The sequence below is a fragment of the Pipistrellus hanaki genome (assembly GCF_964339955.1).
Source record: "Pipistrellus hanaki genome assembly, chromosome: 16".
Classification (NCBI taxonomy): domain Eukaryota; kingdom Metazoa; phylum Chordata; class Mammalia; order Chiroptera; family Vespertilionidae; genus Pipistrellus; species Pipistrellus hanaki.
Genome location: NC_140518.1, coordinates 1,100,093 through 1,119,981, shown reverse-complemented (window position 1 = coordinate 1,119,981; position 19,889 = coordinate 1,100,093). Strand labels below are relative to the sequence as shown.

The window sequence follows — 19,889 nt, the reverse complement described above, 5'->3', positions numbered from 1 at the left end:
CAGGCTCGGACACGATGCAGCACGCAAGGGTATCACACCCCCCCACCCCCACCCCCCCAGTGGCACATGCTACCTATCAACCGCCTCAATGGAGCTGGAAGCAACGCTGAGTTCTCTGTATTTATTGTAAAAAGGCAGAACCCAGAACTTACCAGGCTCCCCGCTTTCCGTGCACAGCTCCGCAGATTAAGCACATTCACAGGACACCCTGAGCTCACCCAAAGGAAACGCCGTCCCTGTGAGGCGCTCACTGCCCCCCCCCGCCCCACGCCTCCTTCTGCGTCCTGTCCCCGTGGGTGGGACCAGCCAGGTCGTCCTGTCCGGGAACCACATGGGGGTCCCTTGCACTCCGCACCGAGTTTTCAAGGTGCATCCCTTCCGTTCAGTCCACCTTTGAGCACCAACATTATTTTTATTTAATGTGTGTTTGTTGGTTTCAGAGAGGAAGGGAGAGGGAGAGAGAGAAACAACAAGGATGAGACAGAATCCTGGATCGGCTGCCTCCTGGGCCCCCCACTGGGGATTGAGCCCGCACCCCAGGCCTGTGCCCTGACCTCCCGGTTCCTAGGTCGACGCTCAACCCCTGAGCCTCGCCGGCCGGCTGCTTTTAAAACGCGGGCTTCCTCCAGGTCTGCGTGGCACTCAGCGCCGCTCCCGCCCCTGCTCTCCCTCCGCAGGGAGCACTTACTCCAGTTCATGGTGGGCAAGAAGCACCTGCTGGGGGTGGACGAGGCCCTGTTCCGCTCCTGGTTCAGCCTGCTGCCGCTGAGCAGCCTGGCCACCTACCTGCAGGAGTTCACCGACTACCTGGCGCGCTTTCCGGCGCGCGTCCTGGACTGCCTGGTGGGCACCCGCTACCGGCTGCAAGGGCTCAAGAACGTCTCCCACGGAAACCTGGAGGTCTGTCCCCTGCGTCCTCTTCCCGGGAACCTGACGGGGCTCCTTACAAACCGAGCACTGCGCCCGGGGGCATAGGTCCGGGGTTGAACTTGGACCCATGAACTAGAAGGTCATGGTTCGGCTCCGGGTCAGGGCACAAGCCTGGATTGCAGGCTCGATCCCCAGGGGGGCTTGCAGGAGGCAGCTGATGGATGTCTCTCCCTCCCTCGCCCTCTGCTCTGTAAAAGTCAGTGACAAATAGTCTTTTAAAGGAAGAAACTGAGCCCTGGGAGGCTGCCTGTTTCTTCCGCTTCAGTAAACCCCCGCCGTCCCTGGTTATGCCCGCGCCAGGCGGGGGGCACATGGGGACACAGCTGCCATCTTCCCTCCCTTCCCGGGGGTGGGAACAACTGTAGGACTCTAAGCCCCGCCTATTATTCGTGGGAGGTCAGGTTGAGCACTGAGCACCTTAAAACACACCCAGAGGACAGGGTGCGTGCTCGGCTTTGCCCTCGTGGGGGCGTCGGTTTCAGTGGAGACTGCGGTGCCGAGTCATCGTTGCTGTGTCTTCCCTTCGCCCCAGGACGTGGACACGACGCTGAAAATGCTGCTGCACCTACTGGACATGTTTCAGGACCAGTAAGTGGTGAAGCCCAGGCCGCCCATCGCCGCGTGGTGCCCCCGGGTGTCCCAGAGCCGCCGCCGCCATCCCAGGGGCCCCCGACGCACATTCCCCTTCTTGGAGTTATTGATGTGATCATCCTGGTTTTTTGTTGTTTTTAAATATGTTTTTCTTGATTTCAGAGAGGAAGGGAGAGGGGGGAGAGATAGAAACTTCCTGCAGGCCCCACACTGGGGACCGAGCCCGCACCCGGGCCCAGGCCCTGACCGGGAATCACACCCAGACCTCCTGGTTCTTGGCTCAACACTCAGCCTCTGAGCCAGGCCGGCCGGGCTGTTTGCTTTCTGTCTTGGTCACAAGTTGGCGGTGGGCGGCATTGCCCTGCGGTTACGCTGTGCCCAGGAGGTGCCTCCCCTGGGGTGTTCACCCGGAGCAGCGTGCCTTGGTGGCGGGCACTGTTTCCCCGGACCCGTGATTTCCTGTCACTCTGCTGCGCAGGGTCCTCGAGGCGCCCTCCTACCTCACCGCGTGCCTGAAGCTGCACGAGGTCGTCTGCGGACTCAGCCATGACTGGAAGCCTCATGAGCTGCCCGCCTCGTCGGCCGAGATCCTCTGCCGCGTCATCAGGTTGAAACCGGTGGCGGTGAGTGGGGCACGCCCCGGTGGCCGCGGAGCGTCCAGCGCCCCCGCTCACAGGGGCTGGGCCGACGCCGGGGCTTGGGGTGGCCCAGCGGCCACTGGTCACCCGCTCCGTGCGGCTCCCCGCGGCTCTGCGTGAGGATGCCAGTGAGCCATGCACCTGGCCCCGCTCCTGTGGTGGGAGGGAGTCGCCGTGCAGATTGTCGATGGGCAGTTACAGAGCAGAGCAGGGGGCCGGGCGGCAGGTGACACCCCCAATGCCCTCCACGGCCGTCTTTTCCACTGACCTTTTCCCCATGCTGTAGAAAAATATAAATGTTATTGACATCAGAGAGGAAGGGAGAGGGAGAGAGAAACATCGACAATGAGAGGATCATGGACCTGCTGCCTGGTGCACAGCCCGCCCCGGGATGGAGCCCGCAACCCGGGAACCAAACCCTGACCTCCTGGTTCATGGTTGGCGCTCAGCCCCTGAGCCAGGCCGGCCAGACGCCCCTCCACTTGAATGTTAGCGGCAGCAGAGGCCGGACCAGGACGAGTCTCTCTCTTTGCTCATAGGACACCACGGAGGCACAGGGCAGCGACACGGGGACCAGGGCCTCCGTGGGGGCCGTGGTCCAGGAAACCCTGACCACCACGAGGGCGTGGCTCGTGAGGACCTTCAAGCAGAGCATGTTTAGGAGCTTCTATGCCGCATCCGTCACGTTCACCTACAGCCAGGAGATCCAGGTGAGCCGGCGACCCCAGCACCGGGCCTCGGCGGTGGCCGTCCTGGGGGACCTCAGTGGGGGTCTGTCTTGGGCCCGGGCCTTAGGCCCCTTCCCCCAGCGGGATCTGAGCTGGTCAGGCTGGCAGCCGGAGCCCCCGGGGGCAGACTTGTGGGGAGGCACTCTGGGGCGGGGCTGGACTCCGGGCCTGACTCCATGCTGAGGTTATGAAAGAAGTTTATGACGTTGGATGGGGAAGGAAAGAGTGTAAGCAGGTGCTGCTTGAAGGGAGGCTGGGCAGAATGGCATCTGAAGTGAGAGAGACCTGAGCCCCAAGGTGGGCCCTGGGGTTTCCAGGGTGACAGGCGTGGAATAGAATCACGGCTGTGGCAAAGGATGGGGCGGGGGTGGGCGGACCCATTGGCCACAGGGAGGGCGGGGCAGGGCGGCCACGGGGAGGGCGGCCACGGGTTGGGCCTCAGGCTCACGGTACCACCTTGGGCTTGCGGGCAGGGCCTCCACCAGGCTGGGCAGGGCACCTGCAGGGGAAGCTTTGCCGCTCCCCTTTGGGTTTTTATTTATTTATTTATTTTTTAACATATTTTTATTGATTTCCCAGAAGAAGGGAGAGGGAGAGCGTAACATCCATGATAAGAGAGGATCGTGGATCGGCTGCCTCCTGCACGCCCCACAATGGGTTCGAGCCCGCAACCCGTTCACCTGTGCCCTGACCGGGAATCGAACCTGACCTGGCTCACAGGCTGCCGCTCGGCCCTGAGCCCCGCGGCGGGCGGGAACCTAACATTTTTCAGAACAAAACATGGAGGGGGGGTCGTCCCCAGTCAGAGCCAGGTGCACGCGAAGGCCGTGTGGCTCCAGGCCTTCGTGTTCTGGGCAGATGTGGCTGCCCTGCCCGGGCCCAGGGACAGCGGCCCCTCTGCCTGCAGGTGCCCCCCTCCCCCCCCCCCAGGGCAGCGCCCGCGTCCCCGCAGCGATGGGAGACGGGCCGCGGCGCTCCCTGCCCCTGGCCTGTGCCTTGCAGGTGTGGCGGCGGCTGGTGGAGCTCCCCTTCCCCGAGGAGCACGGCTGGAAGGCGTCCTTGCTGGGGGACCTGGCGGGGCGGATCCAGAAGGTACCGGTGGGCGCCATGCTTCTCGGGGCGAAGGCAGGTCGGGGGACCCGACACCCGTGCCCGCCACGTCGCTGTTCCCGGATGGAATTTCAGAGAATGACGGGGGGCAGGGGTTGTCACCAGGGGAGCCCCAGGCACATGCAGGCCCCGAGAGGCCGGTGGTGACAGGCGCCTTTAAACCCGGAGACGGGGCGGGGGTGGGGGGCCCAGACCCGCTCATGGGGTAGTTCAGCTCCACGGCCCTCGGAAGTTCCAGGCTGGTTTTCTGCTGCTGCTGCTCCTCACCCGGGATGTTTCCCTTGATTTTCAGAGAGAGTGAAAGGGAGGGGGGAGAGAGAGAGAGAGAGGATGTGAGAGACACATCGACTGGTTCCCTCCCGCACACTCCTCACTGGGGATCCAGCCCACTACCTGGGTGTGTGCCCTGTCCAAGGATCGACCCCTGACCTCAGCCCCTGAGCCCCGCCAGCCGGGCAAAAGTCACCCATTGCTGCAAATGGCAGCTCTGGCGCCTCCTCTGCTGAGCGGCGTGGCGCCTGCACGTGGTCTTGCTGTTGGCCTGGCGCTGGGGCAGTGAGGACGGCTGAGTGTGGGGGGAGGAAGGTCCCGTCAGGGGGAACGGGGAGGGGGGCGGGAAAGTGAGAACCTCTGGGCATGGGTGTTCCAACCCCCCGCCCCCCCCCCCCCCCCCCGCTGCGCCCCGCAGGAGCCGCCGCGCGCGCAGATCGCCGCCTACTGCAGCACGGCCTGGGCGGCCGCGGGCGCCGACGACAGCGTGTCCAGGTGCTTCGAGAACTGCGCCATCGAGGCCGTCAGCTCGGCCTGCCAGGTGAGCAGCGCCACCAGGTGCATTCGGGGTCCCGCCGACCTCGGAGGGAAGGGCTGGCGCGGCCCGCTGCCTCTGAGCCGGGGCAGGGCCGGTTCTGGAATGCGGGACCTGGGCCAGCTCCTGGAGATGCCGCTCAGATGCCCGCAGCGCGCCGCTGTGACGTGTGGCCTCCCGTCCGGCGGTGTCCCCAACGCTCCTGGTGTGTGCCGTCCCCGACACCGCACCTGCTCAGCGAGAGTCGCCCAAGATTGACAGCACATTACTAAGAAAAGGGACCTTACCCATCACTCAGGGGCTTTTTCTGCAAAACAGGGAGGTCGTCTGCCCCACACCGCCTCTTGGGGAAGCCTCCTTCTTTGTACGCGTGGGAGCATGTAGCTGTGCGTGCGTGCAGGCATACGCACTTGTATAGCCACGCACACACATGTAGGCACACATGTATAGGCTCGTTCAGATATATTTAGACACCACACATAGGCACATGGGTGTGATTATGTGTATGGACACGTGCACACATGTAGGCATGTGTAGATATGTTTGTAGACATGCCTACACATGTAGGCATTCGGGTGGGTATGTGTGTAGATGTAGGCGTGTGTGTGCAGGCATGTGTGTGTGTGTTTGTGTGTGCTCTTTGGGGTTCTCTCTCAGAAGCTCATGTCACATGTGAATGGCCTTTCTTCCTTCCAAGCTGGCGCCCGTCAGGCCCGTCCAGGCCGCGTTGAGCGGAGTGGAGGGCCCTCGTCTTGTTTCTCTCCCCATCGAGGGGGTGGGGGTCAGCTGGGCCGGAGACCACAGGCCCCTTCCCGGAGGGAGTGCCTCCGCCCCCAGGGGACCCTTCAGGAAAGGACTTAGGTTGGGCCCAGTGCCTTCCTTAGCCTATTGCGACCACCGTGTGACTTCTTTCTGTTGAGACGAAGTGTTACGTTACCTGTTCTTTATGTTCAACACACATCTCCTCCCTGGGATAAATCCCACTTGGTGTTTAATTCTTTTTACAAGTCAGTGGGGAAGGCTTTCTTTCATCCTCTTGTTTGTTTATTTAATCTGCACCTGAGGATCATTTCCAGTTTATTTTATTTTATTTTATTTATTTATTTTTTAAATATATATTTTATTGATTTTTTACAAAGAGGAAGGGAGAGAGATAGAGAGCTAGAAACATCGATGAGAGAGAAACATCGACCAGCTGCCTCTTGCACATCCCCTACCGGAAATGTGCCTGCATCCAACGTACATGCCCCTGACCAGAATCGAACCTGGGGCCTTTCAGCCCACAGACCGACGCTCTACCACTGAGCCAAACCGATTTCAGCCGTTTGGGGTTGATTTTAGAGAGAATGGAAAAGAGGGGGGGAGGTGGGAGGGAACGTAGAGGGAGAGAGAGAGAAGATAGAGACACATCGATGTGAGAGAGAGACACATCGATTGGTTGCCTCCTGCGCACACCTTGACTGGGGCCAGGAAGGGAACCTGCAACCCAGGTATGGGCTCTTGACTGAGAGTCGAACCCGAGACCCTCTGGTGTGCAGGCCGACACTTTAACCATTGAGCAACATGGGCCAGGGCCCTTTTATCCTTTTATTTACTTTTTTCCTTTTATCCTTTTAAATATCAGAAAGTACCTGTTATAAACCCCTCCTTCCCCCTTTACTAACCACTGAAACTTTTGATAAAAACTTTGCAGCTAAAGAAGGAAAGCATTTTGTCTTGATGGGGAAGCTTCAGGCATGTGTGTGTGGTGGGGGGGGGGTAAGGGGGTGGTGGCCCAGGGAAGATGGGGGGTCGGGGATGCAAAGCGCAGGTGCCGTCTACTGTGGCTCCGTGCGGTGCTTCTCACTACAGGACAGGACAGGTCAGTGCAGGTGGAGCGGCGGTGGGCCTGCCTGCGGCCATCTCCCTGTCTCCGGGGGTCACCGCTCAAGGACACAGTTCACAGCGAAGCCAAGTCCCTAAGAAAAGGGAAGCATTTTTCTCTTTAGCTTTTCTTTGGCGCCTGTAAGACAGTCACAAACCATTTCTGAAGCGCAACTGGGTAACAACTGTCATTCACAAACAAACCAACTAAAGACACGCGCGCCTTCCTGAACTCCCGTCCCCTCCCCTTCCCCTTAGTCGCAGGTCAGCATCCTGGAGGGCCTCTCCCCCAGCGACCTGTACCGCTTCGGGACCCTCGTGTCCGCCGTGGTCACCAAGTCCTGGCCCCGGCGCCGTGGCGAGGCCGTGGACGACCTGGCGGAGGTGCTGCGGTACCTGCTCACGGGCCCGGACGTCACGCACCTCTTCAAGCTCTACGGTGCGTCCGCGGGTGTCCGCTCGCGTCCCTCGGACCTGCGCGCGGTGGGCGTTGGACCTGACGCGGGGAGGGCGGGCGGATGTCCGGCGAGGAAGCCGATTGGCTGGAGGGCCCAGCAAGGGCGGGGCCCTGTCTGTGGGTGAGGCCGCCCATGGCCGTCCCTGGCGCACGGCTGTGCCCAGCTGCTGTGCCCTCCCAGCTGGCCTGGAAGCAAAGTCCCTCTGAAGGACCCCTTTTTCTTTCTTTGTTTTCTTTTTGAGAATCTTCACCCGAGGATATTTTTCCATTGACTTTTAGAGAGAGGAGAAGGGAGGGAGGGGAGAGGAGAGAGAGGAACGTTGCCTCCCAGGGTCCTGCAATCCAGGTACATGCCCTTGACCAGAAATCAAACCTGAGCTATTGCCGAAACCGGTTTGGCTCAATGGATAGAGCATCGGCTTGGGGACTGAAGGGTCCCGGGTTCGATTCCGGTCAAGGGCATGTACCTTGGTTGCGGGCATATCCCCAGTAGGGGGTGTGCAAGAGGCAGCTGATCGATGACTCTCTCTCATTGATGTTTCTAACTCTCTATCTCTCTCCCTTCCTCTCTGTAAAAAATCAATAAAATATATTAAAAAAAAAAAAAAAAAAAAAAAAAAACCTGAGCTACTGTGGTCCATGGGGTTGACACTCTGGGCCAATGGTCAGTAAATTGCGGCTCGCAAGCCACATGCGGTTCTTTGGCCCCTTGAGTGTGGCTCTTCCACAAAACACCACGTGCGGGCGCACACATCCAGTGCGATTGAAACTTTGTGGTCCAGGCGCAGAATCCGTTTTTGGCCTGGGAGAGTCTATTTTGAAGAAGTGGCGTTGCGAGCCGCTGTTTGCTGACCACGGCTCTAGTCTAGCCACTGAGCCACTCCGGCCAGCGCAATAGATCTTCATTAAAAAAAAAAAAAATGTTTTCATTGACTTCAGAGAGAACGGAGGGGAGAGGGAGAGAGAGAGAAACATCAATATGAGAGGGCAACATGGATTGGCTGCCTTCTACGTGCCCCCACTGGGGATCGAGCATGTGCCCCGACCGGGGATGGAACCGGAGACCTTTCGGTGCGTGGGAGTGCGTTTCAGACCAATGCCTCCTGAGTGTGACCTCTACTGCTGCTGCCTGGGCGCGGGGCGGCGGGGAGGTCCCAGGAGCCCTCCGCTTGGGGGGGGGCCGGCTAGAAAGGGGGGCCACCGGTTTTAGACTCTGTCCTCCACCTGGGCAGGCACCAACGAGAAGATCCTGGCACACATCACGGAGGACGGCAAGAAGCTGATGGCGACGGCCCACTCGGTCTTCACCAAGGTGGCCGAGGACCTGCTGAGCGGCGCCGTGCTGGTGGGGCAGCTGGAGCTGATCAGGAGCCACCGGGCGCGGTTTCTGGACATCTGGGAGCTGAGTGAGGGCGGGCCCCGCGATGGGGGGGGGGGGGGGTCGCTCAGGGGTTCCCAGAGGCTGGTCTTTGAGGGGCTCTTTTTGCCACAAGAGTGACAGGATGGTTTCTTTTATCTTTGGGAAAAAAACAAAACAAAAGATTGATTAATTTATTATTTTTTAAAACGATCCCAACGTTCTAAGAAAACGGGAGCTACATTGATGAGAACGTTCTAAAAACCCTCTGCGGCCGGTGGAGAGTAGCTGGCCAGACGGATGCCCGTCATCCTGAGGACCGGGGCGTGCATTTCCGTAGGTCAGGCCTTGCCCCACGAGGCTGCCCAGTCCCCACCGACGGCAGGAAGTGAACCTCGCCAGGTGGCTCCCTGGAACGTCCGAACCCCCCAGGTCTTGTCAGTCGTCCCAGGACTCTTGTGGAGAGCAGCGGGATTCCGCGCGGAATCAGACGTGGCATTTTGTGTCACGTGGTGTCTAATCCTCGGGAAAATAGAACAGGGAAGTGATCAAACCGTGACCAAGTCCTGGTGCTCACCGGCCCAGCCCACGCTGCTGAGCGCAGCGCCAGACAGGGGCTGGGCTCGAGGCCCTGAGCGTGCAGTGCATCCAGGAAGAGGGAAGAGACGGTTGCCACGGAGAAGGATCAATTCGTTTGTTCTATTGGGTAACTTTTATTTTCTTTGCCAGAGAGAAAAAGCCTTTCGCCGCAAGAGAAGCAGCAGAACATGCGGAAAGTGCTGGACTATAGGTTGGAGGGGCTGCGGTTCCTGCAGGAGGAGCGGGGCCGTGTGGACAGCCTGCTGAAGCTGTGCGAGGCGGCCAAGCCCTGGGTGCAAGGTGACTCGCATCCGACCTGCGACCACCGGGTGATGGGTCGGGCAAGTCCCGATGGGAATGGGCGTGCTCTCCGAGGGCGGCTTCTGCAAGGCGGTCACTTTAAGCAAAGCTGGGCTGCCGCCTTGTGCTTTTTGGTGTTTAGCTCATGGGAGCAGCCATCTTGTGTATTGGGGTTAAGGTCAATCTGCATATTACTCTTATTAGATAGAATAGAGGCCTGCTGCATGGGTGGGGGCCAGCTGGTTTGCCCTGAAAGGTGTCCTGGATCAGATTGGGGGTTCCCCTGGGGCAAGGGGTGGCCTGAGTAAGGGGCCTATGGTAGTTTGCAGGCAAGCCACGCCCCTCAGTGACCCAAGCAGAGTCCCAGGTATCTGGGATTTATTTGTCTTCTATAATTGAAACTTAGTAGCCTTGAGTGGAGGCCTGGGCTGAACAGGGTGTCCATGGCCGCAGCCACCTTTGTTGGGTTAATTTGAATACTTGTTCCTGATTGGCTGGTGGGCGTGGCTTGTGAGTGTAGAGGAGTGATCGTGAATTTGCATATTGCTCTTTTATCAAATAGGATATATATTAGAAATCTAGTGCATGAATTCGTGCATGGTTGGGCTCTGGCCAGCCTGGCCAGGGGGAGGGGACATGGATGGTTGGCTGGCCTGCCTGCTGGTCAAACTCCTGGTCAAGGGGACAATTTGCATAATAGCCTTTTATTATATAGGATATACACTGAGTGGCCAGTGTATATATTATTTCAGAAAGAAAGAGAGAGGGAGAGAGATATATAATCAACAATGATGAGAGGAAATCATTGGTCACCTGCCTCCTGCACACCTCCCACTGGGGATTAAGCCTACCACCCAGGCATGTACCCTGACCCAGAATCAGACCGTGACCTCCTACTACCCCCCCACTACCCCCTCCCCCCGTCTTCTGTCCTCCTCTTTCTGACTCCCCAAGTTCAGTGCCATGCATGTCTGGAGATGCCCTGATTCCTCAAGGACCTGAGACCTCTGGGTCCCCAACCTTCCGTGTCCTGGCGGGAATATGACCTCCTGCTGCTACTGGGCTGGCGGAGGGAGAGGAGGGCGGCCATAGCGAAGGGGTGGGGTGAGAAGCAGCCTGTCCCCTCCTGGCCTCACAGCCCAGCTCCCCTAGCAGGAACCCGCCGGGCCTCCAGGGCCCCCACAGCGGCTGGGGCTGCACACTCCAGGCCTCGGGCCCCGCTTCCCAAGGGCCCACCCGCTGTCACATCCCGCAGGGCGTGGCTCCCAGGGCTTCTCTGCTCCCCGCGCCCTGTCCTGTGAGGCAGTTCTGGTGTTGAAGTGGGGTGTGGGGAGGGCACTCGACGGGTGCCTTTCTTCAAACTGTCCTCTTCGCCCAGAACTTACAACAGGTTTTATTTGTCTTGAAAATTGGTGAGCAGGAGGGGGAGTCTGGATTCTTATGCCAGTGAGTGTGTTCCCTGGAGTTAACTCAAGAGCAGTGAGGGCCCGGCCAGCGGCTCAGGGCTGAGCACTGACCTGTGAACCAGGAGGTCAGGGGTCGATTCTGGTCAAGGGCACATGCCCAGGTTGTGGGCTCGATCCCCAGTGCGGGGAGTGGGGGGGGGGGGGGCGTGCAGGAGGCAGCCAGTCCATGATCCTCTCATCATTGATGTTTCCATGTCCCTCTCCCTCCCTCTCTGAAATCGATAAAAAGATATATTTTAAAAACCAAAGAAGAGCAGCGAGGTGGGGGGGGAGTCCCGCTGGGACGGGCTGTGTGACGTCCTCTTCCGGCTCCGCAGTGGACTGCAGAGAGATCGCGGAGAGACACGCCGAGGACCTGGGCGGGAAGCGCCTCAACGAGGCGGTGATGGTACAGCTGTGCCCCACCTGTGCCATGGAGAGACACGCCGAGGACCTGGGCGGGAAGCGCCTCCACGACGCGGTGATGGTACAGCTGTGCCCCACCTCCTGTGCCATGGACGCACTGCGGGTGACGCACTACCGCCTGAGCGCCCTCGTCCGAGAAATGGCCAAGAGGATAGACTCGCTCAAGGACAGCCACGTCTTCCAGACCTTCTGGGCAGAGGCCGCCCGGGCGTGGGGCACGCGGAAGGAGAAGAAGAAGAAGGAGAAGGAAGAGGAGGAGGAGGAGGAGGAGGAGGAGGAGGAGGAGGAAGAAGAGGAGGCGGAGGAGGGGGAGGGGGAGAGACCGCAGCCGCTCCTGGACCTGGAGCGTGCATGTGCAGCCCTGTACCTTCCCTGCCTCGGCAAGTTCAGGAAGCTGTACGAGGACCTGAAGGCCGGCGAGGTCACCTTCGGGGAGGTGCATGACACCTTCAGCGTCTTTGTGGATAAATACGAGGACCTCACCTCCGATCTCCGCGTCATGTGTGCCCTGGACCCCCGCGACCCGGGGGATTGGGTCCCGGAGCGAGTGGAGCAGGTCAGGGAATACCACCACCTGCATCGGTCTGCCAGGGCGGCCAGGGTCATCCTGGAGGTCAAAGAGACCTTGGGCCTGACCGGGGACTTCAGTCTTCTCGACTTTGTGCTGAGAATGGTGAGTGACTGGCCAGGGACCCCTGGGTGCGGGTGGGGTCCCAGCTCAGGCGCCCGGCAGCCCCAGGCTCTGGCGTTGAAGGCCGGGATGGGAGTTGCCTGTGTGTGTTCCGCCCGGTGCTGAATGCGCAGGGGCTGCCTGGCCCTCCGCCTGTGGTGTGACCGCCCCTGCGTGGGGGTCAAGGGGGCAGGGCGGCCGCGCGGCCCTCTCGTCCCGGTGTCTGCGGAGAGCGGAGGCCGGGCTCCGGAAGGGGGGGACGGTGTCTGAGCGCCCCTGGGAAATGGATCTTCGGTTTCTGCTCTTTGAAGACGAGTGTTTAGGAGACAGAGTGGGACCCGCACAGCAGTGTGGACAGGTGGGAAGAGGAGGGAAATTTGGCACAGGATTTGGAATCTCTCTCTCACTCACTCACACACACACACACACACACACTCACATACACACGTGCACACGCACTCACACACACAGGCACATACACACTCACACACACATACACACGGACACACATGCGCACACACACTCACACACATATACACACAGGCACACACACACACACACACACAGAGGCATGAGCTCCAGCTGCCGGCGCTGGGGCGGGACCGGGTCTGGGCCGATTTTCTGTCAGGACTCAGGAGGAGGCTCGTGCTGGCGGCTCTTGGTGAAGCTGCTGCGCACGCTGAGTGTCCACACTGAGCAGGGTGCTTATTCCTGACCGGGGGCCGGGGCACAGCGCCCAGCTCTGGGATGAGATCCCCCGTGCCCATCTGCATCGAAGCGGCCGCCAACCCGGGAGGTCCAGGGTCGTGGGGCAGTCCTCGTTCCTGCTCAGACTGGGGCTCCGGGTGAGCGGCTCCATCCAGTCCCCAGCAGAGCCGTGTCTTCCAGACGGACGCCTTCGAGAACTCTCGCGATGAGACTCTGGGCCAGATCGACAGGCAGGTCGTCTCTGCCATCCAGCTGCTGCAGGGCCTGGACGAGGCCCGGTGCCGGTGTCTGCAGGAGCTGGCCCTGGCCAGGGAGCTTGTCCACTGGGTCCGAGAGTCTGTCGAAGGTACGGTCGGGACTGTGGTTTGGGAGAGCCTGGGCCCGATGGCGCTGGTGACCGTCCCAAGCTGACGGGCTGGGGAAAGGGCGGGTGCCCAGTGTGGCTGCGGGGAGTTTATGTCAGCTGTTGCCATGCTCTGGTGTAAGCGCTGTGTTCTTGGCCACTGTCCCCCCACGTTGTGTGTTTGTGTTGACACCTGGGATCATTTTCTTTCTTTTTTTTTCTATGCAAGTTCATTGATTTCAGAGAGGAAGGGAGGGAGAGAGAGAAGCACCAATGAGGAGAGAATCATGGATCGGCTGCCTCCTGCACGCTTCACACTGGGGATCAAGCCACAACCCGGGCATGGACCCTGACCAGGGATCAAATCTTGACCTCCTGGTTCATAGGTCGATGCTCAACCGAGCCACACCGGCTGGACAAGGGGGATCATTCTCTTTAGAACCTTGCCCCTGCCTGGCTGGTCCCGCACAGCAAAAGGCTGCAGGTCCCATTCCTGGTCAGGGCACACCCCGAGGTTGTGAGTTCGAGCCCCTCTTTGGGGCATATGTGGGGGCAACCAATTTGATGTTTCTCCCTCCCACTCTCCCTCCCTCTGTAAATAAAATTTAAAAGGCATGTCCTCAGGTGAGAATTAAATAATAAAAAAAAATGATAGTGACTGGGCGTGGACCAGATGGCCAGGCACACACAGCCGCGGCGGCGCCGGGGCCCCGCGGCCACTCAGGTCAGGCCTGGCCTGCGGCATTCCGGTTAGGAGCCAGAGGAGCGGCGCCCAGGATCCTGCAGGAAGCAGACAGCGCATCCACCCCGGGCCCCCCGGGTGTCTGTGCGAAGCTCCTCACAGGACTGCTGTCCACGGTGGGAGCCTCGTGCCACCCCCGCATGGCCCCAGCTCACCCGTCCCCTCTTGTCCCAAGGGGTCAACGAGTTGAACGTGTTTGTGGACCTGGCGTTCATCTTCGCGGGCGAGAATGACATGGACGTGGACCGCGTGGCCTGCTTCCACGATGCCGTCCAGGGCTACAGTTCTCTGCTCTACAAGCTGGACGCGAGTGCAGATTTCCGAGAGTTTGAGCAACACCTGAAGGAGCTGTGGAAGGCGCTGGAAAACGACCCGCACCTGCCCAGTAAGCTGGTGAGTCTCGTTCCCAGTGCGCAGCTCCGTGGGGCTCGGCCACGGCCGTGTACCACCCGCACCACGTGTTGAGTCCCACGTGCTGCAGGTGGTGCACACATATGGAAACGCTTTCTCTGGCACCTGTGTCCCAAAGTCGGATCCAAACCGCATGGAAATACAAGGAATTTTACTAGGCAACCCCAGGCGGCACTCAAAATTCAATAAATCTAGAAGTTTTCTCATAACAACGTAAATTTACATTGAATGAGTTATATTATGCGAATGATGTCATAATATCCAAATAGCCCTTGGTAGAAAAGAGGTTCCCCACCCCTGATTGAAGGCTCGTTTCCTCCGGGTCCGAGGAGAGCCCTCTCCGTAACTGGCCTCCTTACCAGACCTGTGGCCGTGGCCGGACGGCTGCATCCGCGGGGCGGGGGGCAATGGAGTAAGCGGATGAGGAAGCACCCCCAATGCCTGGGGTGACCACGCCCTGAGAAGGGAGAGAACTCAGCCTGCTTTCTCTCCCGTCCCACAGCGGGATTCCGCCCGGAACCTGGGCTGGCTGAAGACGGTGAAGGAGAGCCACGGCTCAGTGGAGCGCTCGTCGCTGTCACTGGCCAGAGCCATCAACTGCAGAGGTACCTATGTGATCCAGGCGCCCGCCGAGGGCCAGCAGGTGAGCGCCCACTCCCGGGCGTACCCATACCACAGACATGCCCATTCCCCAGGCATGTCCACTCCTGGACACGCCCACATCATGACCACGCCCACACCCTGGCCGCACCCACTCCTGGACATACCCGCTCACCTGACACGCCCATATCTGACCACGCCCACATCATGGCCACACACACAGAGTGGCCACAGACACACTGACATGCCCACTTCCCCTGAACACCCACACCCAGAGTGGGCTAGACAGGCTGCTGTCAATGGGGGTGGGTTTCTCCCCCTGGAAAACCACCCTCCACCTGTCCTGTCCCGCAGGTCTCCGCAGACACTGTTCTACGTCTACTCCTCCCCGAGAGCGACCAGGGCCGCCAGGAGCTGCGCAGTTACTCCCTGGAAGAGCTGAAGGAGCTGATGAACAAGCTGATGCTCATGTCGGGCAAGAAAGACCACAACAGCACTGGCGTGGAGGAGTTCTCCGAGGTGGGTCTGCGTCCGGCCAGCCGTGGGGTCCAGCTCCTCAGTCGGGGCTGGGGGACTCCCTGCCGAGTGTCCCCAGGATGGCCGGAAGGGTTTGAGTTTGGGTTTGATCACTAGGAATTGCCCTGCCCTGAAATCCAAGGGTCTACAGTAGGGGTGTCGAACTCAATCAGAGAAGAGGCCAAAATCTAAAATCCAGCCTAAATCGCGGGCCGAATGGTTTACTGAACAGTCATAAACTGACAATGTCATAAACTGACAGCGGATTGCAGTGATGACAGCGCGGTGCGGGCCACATTGCAAGGCCTGGCGGGCTGGATTTGGCCCGCGGGCCTTGTGTTTGACACATGTGATCTACAGGGTGCGTGTCACCCAAACTCAGGGCCCGGAGGGGCGACTCAGGTGTGACAGGTCCTTCTGTTTGTTTTGCTTTTTTAATATTTTTATTGGTTTCAGAGAGGAAGGGAGAGGGAGAGAGAGAGAGAAACATCAATGACGAGAGAGAATCACTGATCGGCTGCCTCCTGCAACCCTGCACTGGGGATCAAGCCCACAACCCGGGCATCGAACTGTGACCTCATGGTTCATAGGTTTATACTCAACCTCGGAGCCACCCCAGCCAGGCTGTGACAGGCCCTGTGGTTAGTGATTCCTTCTTCATGTCCCGAGAGACCACTGTCCCTAAATCTGCTGCCCCGAGAGGCGTGGACCCGGACACAATCCTTAGAAAGAAACTGAAATTGCCTCCCTGAGTCCCCCAATCAGCAAGAATCCAACTAGGTGAACACGCAGGTGGGCAGCCTGCGCAGGCGCTGGAAGGGACCGTGGGAGGAGGCCTATTGGAACAGCCTCTCCATTTTGTTACAAGGTTTTTCTTTTAAAGTTCATTTGCACGTTTTTAAAAAATACATTTTTATTGATTTCAGAGGGGAAGGGAGAGGAAGAGAGAGAGAAACATTCATGATGGGAGAGAATCATGCACCAGCTGCCTCCTGCCCGCCCCACACTGGAGACCGAGCCCACAGCCCGGCCTGTGCCCTGACCGGGCATGGAACTACGGCCTCCTGGTTCCCAGGTGATGCTCAGCCACAGAGCCACTTGCACTTCCTGCCCGGTGGCCTGAGGAAGAGGGTCTGTAGGGAGGAAGTCAGGCTCTGGGCACAGCGCCCCTGCCCTCTGGCTCAGGGTCTGCTGCCCCCTCTGTCTGGCTCAGCCCCTGAAGCCCGCCTCCCGTTTCCCTCGGTGACAGGTGTTCTGCAACGTGCAGAGGCTGGTGCAGGCCTTCCTGAGCCTGTACTCCGCCGGGAGCTTCCTGTTCCGGGCCTGGAAGGTGCAGGTGCACTGCGGCCGCCCCGAGCCCGTCCGCATGCACTTCCGGCTGCCGCCGCTGTCGCTGCGTGGGGGCGAGCCCCTGGTCCCACTGCTGGAGGCACTGTGCCGGCGGATGGAGCGCTTCTTGGACGAGTGGGAGGCGATCGTGGCGCAGAAGCGAGCGGAGCACTTTTACCTCAACTACTACACGGCCGAGCAGCTGGTGCACCTGAGCACGGAGCTGGTGCGGCAGCCGCCCGGGCCCGCCGCCCTCGCCATGCTGTCCTTCATCAAACGCCAGTGCACCCCGCGGGACGTCGCGGAGGCCTTCAGGGACCCCGATGGCGATGGCGATGGCGATGGCCGGGCCGCCATGCATGAGCGGCGGACAGTGATGGAGAGATTGCCCATCCTGCTCCTCAGTGAGTCCGGCCTGGTGGACAAGCTGGGGGTCATCATGGAGCAGTTCCTGGGGTGCACGCGTGCCTTCTTGCCCCACTGCCTGGACCTGGAGGCCCTGGGCCGTGGCCTGGCGCGTCTGGCGGCCATGGGCGGGCCCCCCATAATGCGGGGGCTCCCCAAAGGCCTGCAGGCGGGCCAGCCCAACCTCATGGTCTGCAGCCACTCGGAGGTGCTGCCGGCCGCCCTGGCCGTGTACATGCAGAGCCCGGAGCAGCCGCTGCCCACCTACGACGAGGTGCTGCTGTGCGCGCCGGGGACCGCGTTCGAGGAGGTGGCGCTGCTGCTGCGCCGCTGCCTGAGCCCGGGCACCCCCGGCCGCCGCGTGTACAGCCTGCTGTTCGCAGACCAGCTGAGCTACGAGGTGGCCCGCCGGGCGGAGGCTCTGCTCCGGGGCCTGTGCACCGGGCCGCACCGGGAGGACTTCCAGCTCGTCCTGGTCTGCGACTGCGAGCGGGAGCACTGCTACCTGCCCTCGGCCTTCAGCCAGCACAGAGTCCCCGCCACCCCCCAGGCGCCCCTCACGGCCACCCAGGACTACCTGGCCCACCACTACCAGGTCCCCAGGGGAACCCTGTCGGCCGCCGCCGCCTTCAAGGACCGGATGTGTGTGGGGATCGTGGCTTCGGCGAGAGCGGGTGTCGGTAATAACAGCGGCTGGGGGGACAGCTCTCCCCTGTCCCCCGGGGTGGAGGGGACACTGACAGCCAGCCACCTCCCTTCTCCAAGCAGCCTCTTCCTATTTGCTTGTTCCCAGTGACTTTAGAGAGTGGGAAGGAGAGAGATGGAGAGAGAGAGAAACATCGATGTGAGAGGGATAGGGATGGGTTGCCTCCCACTTGCTCTGGCCAGGTTATCAAACCTGCAACCCAGGTACGAGCCCTGGATTGGGAATCAAACCTGAGACCCTTCTGTGCGCAGGTCTATGCTCCAACTGCTGAGCTATACCGGCAGGGCTTCTGTTTGTCTTGCTTTTTGTTTTATATTCTCTTTTAAATATGTTTTTATTGGTTTCAGAGAGGAAGGGAAAGAGAGAGAAACATCAGTGTTGAGAGAGAATCACTGATTGGCTGCCTCCTGCATGCCCCCTTCTGGGGATCCAGCCGCAACCTGGGTCCCTTCAGTCCTCAGGCTGACGTCCTATCCACTGAGCCACACCGGCAGGGCTCCTGTCTGTTTGTTTTTACCCTGCACTGGCCGCTTCGGGGTGATGTGGGTCGTGAGCAGGGGAGGGAAGACCTCCTTTGGAGAGGAAGCAGGTGCCTATTCTCCCTTCAGTCCCGACCCGTTTCCGCCCAGTGACTTTACCCCATTCCGGTCCTGCGCATCCCCGGCACACGCAGGGCACGCGCACCTCGCACCGCTGGTCCCGGGAAACGGGGACGTGAGCAGGAAATAGCGAGGAAACCGAGGGCCCCTCCGCCCCAGGCCACGTGGCATCCGTGTGGAGTTGTGCACCCAGAGAAGGGCTTGCACGAAATCTCCCCTCTTCCGTGGCCCGAGGCCCAGGCCCCGATTTCCACGCGCTCACTTTTATTGCAGGAAAGTCTCTCTACGTGAAGCGATTGCACAGAACTCTGCAGAAAAAGTTTCCCGGGAAGCAGGTGCCTCTCAAGGTCATCCGCCTGCAGGACCCGCAGGTGGACGAGAGCCAGGTCCTGGGCTCCCTGCTGCCCTTCCTGGACCCCAAGTGTCAGACGAGCCCTGCCATGTTCCACCTGGACGTGACCTCCTCGGTGAGGGCCTGGGTCGCCACCAGTGGCCACGGCGGGAAAGACACAGTGGCTCCTCTGTCCCGTCCCGCCTCCTTCCCATCATAAAAGTGTCTTTATTGCCCGGCCAGCGTGGCGCAGGGGCTGAGCGTCCACCTGTGAACCGGGAGGTCACAGTTGGATCCCGGTCAGGGCCTGGATCTCGGGCTCAGCCCCCAGGGGGAGGCGTGCAGGGGACAGCTGATCCTGATTCTCCCTCGTCATGGGTGATTCTCTCTCCCTCTCCCTTTCTCTCTCTAAAATAAAAAATAAAAACCCCACATATTTTAAAAAAAAGAAAAAAAGAAAAAGAAAAGAATTTCTTTAGCATGACTTGATATTCAGTCCCATTGTGTCCAAGAACAGAATAACAAGGTTCTATATATATATAAAAATGTATTCTTATTGATTTCAGAGAGGAAGGGAGAGGGAGAGAGAGAGAGAAACATCAATGATGACAGAGAATCATTGGCTGCCTCTGCACGTCTCCCTCTGGGAATCAAGCCTGAAACCCGGGTCTGTGCTCCCGACTGGAATTGAAACTAGGACCCCTCAGTCCGGAGGCCAACATTCTCTCCACTGAGCCACACCAGCCAGGGCTTGTGAGTAAATACTGACAGTGCGTGTGGTTCTCTCTCCAGGTGCAGGCTGGGGTCTGGGCGTTTCTCTTCAAGCTCCTGGTGCTGCAGTACTTAATGGACTCGAGCGGGAAAATGTGGCTTCGGAGCCCGAGCCACTTATACGTCATCGAGATCCTGGAAGGGCACTCGGCGCTGCCTACGAGGTCTTCCAAGACGGTGCGCACCCAGGGCCTGTCCCGTCGGGGGGTGGGCTCCTTCCTGCATCCTCACCACCGCCCACCTCTGCCTTAGCCAGGCGGCTGAGTGCAGGGTGAGACAAGAAAAGTCCGACTTTGCTCTAAATGCCTGGAATGAAAGTTTTTTTTATGTCCTCACCTGAGAATATGTCTTTATTTTATTTTTATTTTTAAAAATATATTTATATTGAGGAAGAGATGAAGGAAGAGGGCACCGCTGTGCCATGTCAGCCAGGCATTTTTATTGATTTTAGAGAGAGAGAGAAACATCTATGTGAGAGAGAAACATGGATCGGTTGCCTCCCACAGAAATCCCAACCGTGGTCAAACCC

At 59.7% G+C, this 19,889-nt stretch overlaps 1 protein-coding gene and 1 long non-coding RNA gene across 6 annotated transcripts in view; one reads left to right on the top strand and one right to left on the bottom strand.

Moving 5' to 3' along the window:
- RNF213 (ring finger protein 213) overlaps positions 1-19,889 on the top strand; it is a 72,191-nt gene that overhangs the window by 15,095 nt on the left and 37,207 nt on the right. For 4 of the 5 annotated variants that reach the window (XM_084861868.1, XM_084861867.1, XM_084861865.1 and 1 more), the window contains 17 exons: positions 678-900; positions 1,457-1,518; positions 2,000-2,144; positions 2,699-2,869; positions 3,890-3,979; positions 4,686-4,808; positions 6,924-7,104; positions 8,355-8,528; positions 9,209-9,358; positions 11,142-11,902; positions 12,788-12,953; positions 13,868-14,085; positions 14,606-14,746; positions 15,058-15,222; positions 16,469-17,633; positions 18,532-18,725; positions 19,382-19,537. In XM_084861868.1, coding sequence (XP_084717994.1) covers positions 678-900; positions 1,457-1,518; positions 2,000-2,144; positions 2,699-2,869; positions 3,890-3,979; positions 4,686-4,808; positions 6,924-7,104; positions 8,355-8,528; positions 9,209-9,358; positions 11,142-11,902; positions 12,788-12,953; positions 13,868-14,085; positions 14,606-14,746; positions 15,058-15,222; positions 16,469-17,633; positions 18,532-18,725; positions 19,382-19,537 — 4,285 coding nt within the window. The remainder of the gene's footprint in view (positions 1-677; positions 901-1,456; positions 1,519-1,999; positions 2,145-2,698; positions 2,870-3,889; positions 3,980-4,685; positions 4,809-6,923; positions 7,105-8,354; positions 8,529-9,208; positions 9,359-11,141; positions 11,903-12,787; positions 12,954-13,867; positions 14,086-14,605; positions 14,747-15,057; positions 15,223-16,468; positions 17,634-18,531; positions 18,726-19,381; positions 19,538-19,889) is intronic. The other variant, XM_084861866.1, reaches the window with a different exon arrangement.
- On the bottom strand, positions 4,855-8,340 carry LOC311610643. Its single transcript, XR_014793001.1, has 3 exons — positions 7,745-8,340; positions 7,447-7,495; positions 4,855-6,244 (listed from the first exon to the last, which is right to left on the bottom strand). It is a non-coding gene; the product is annotated as an uncharacterized lncRNA (long non-coding RNA).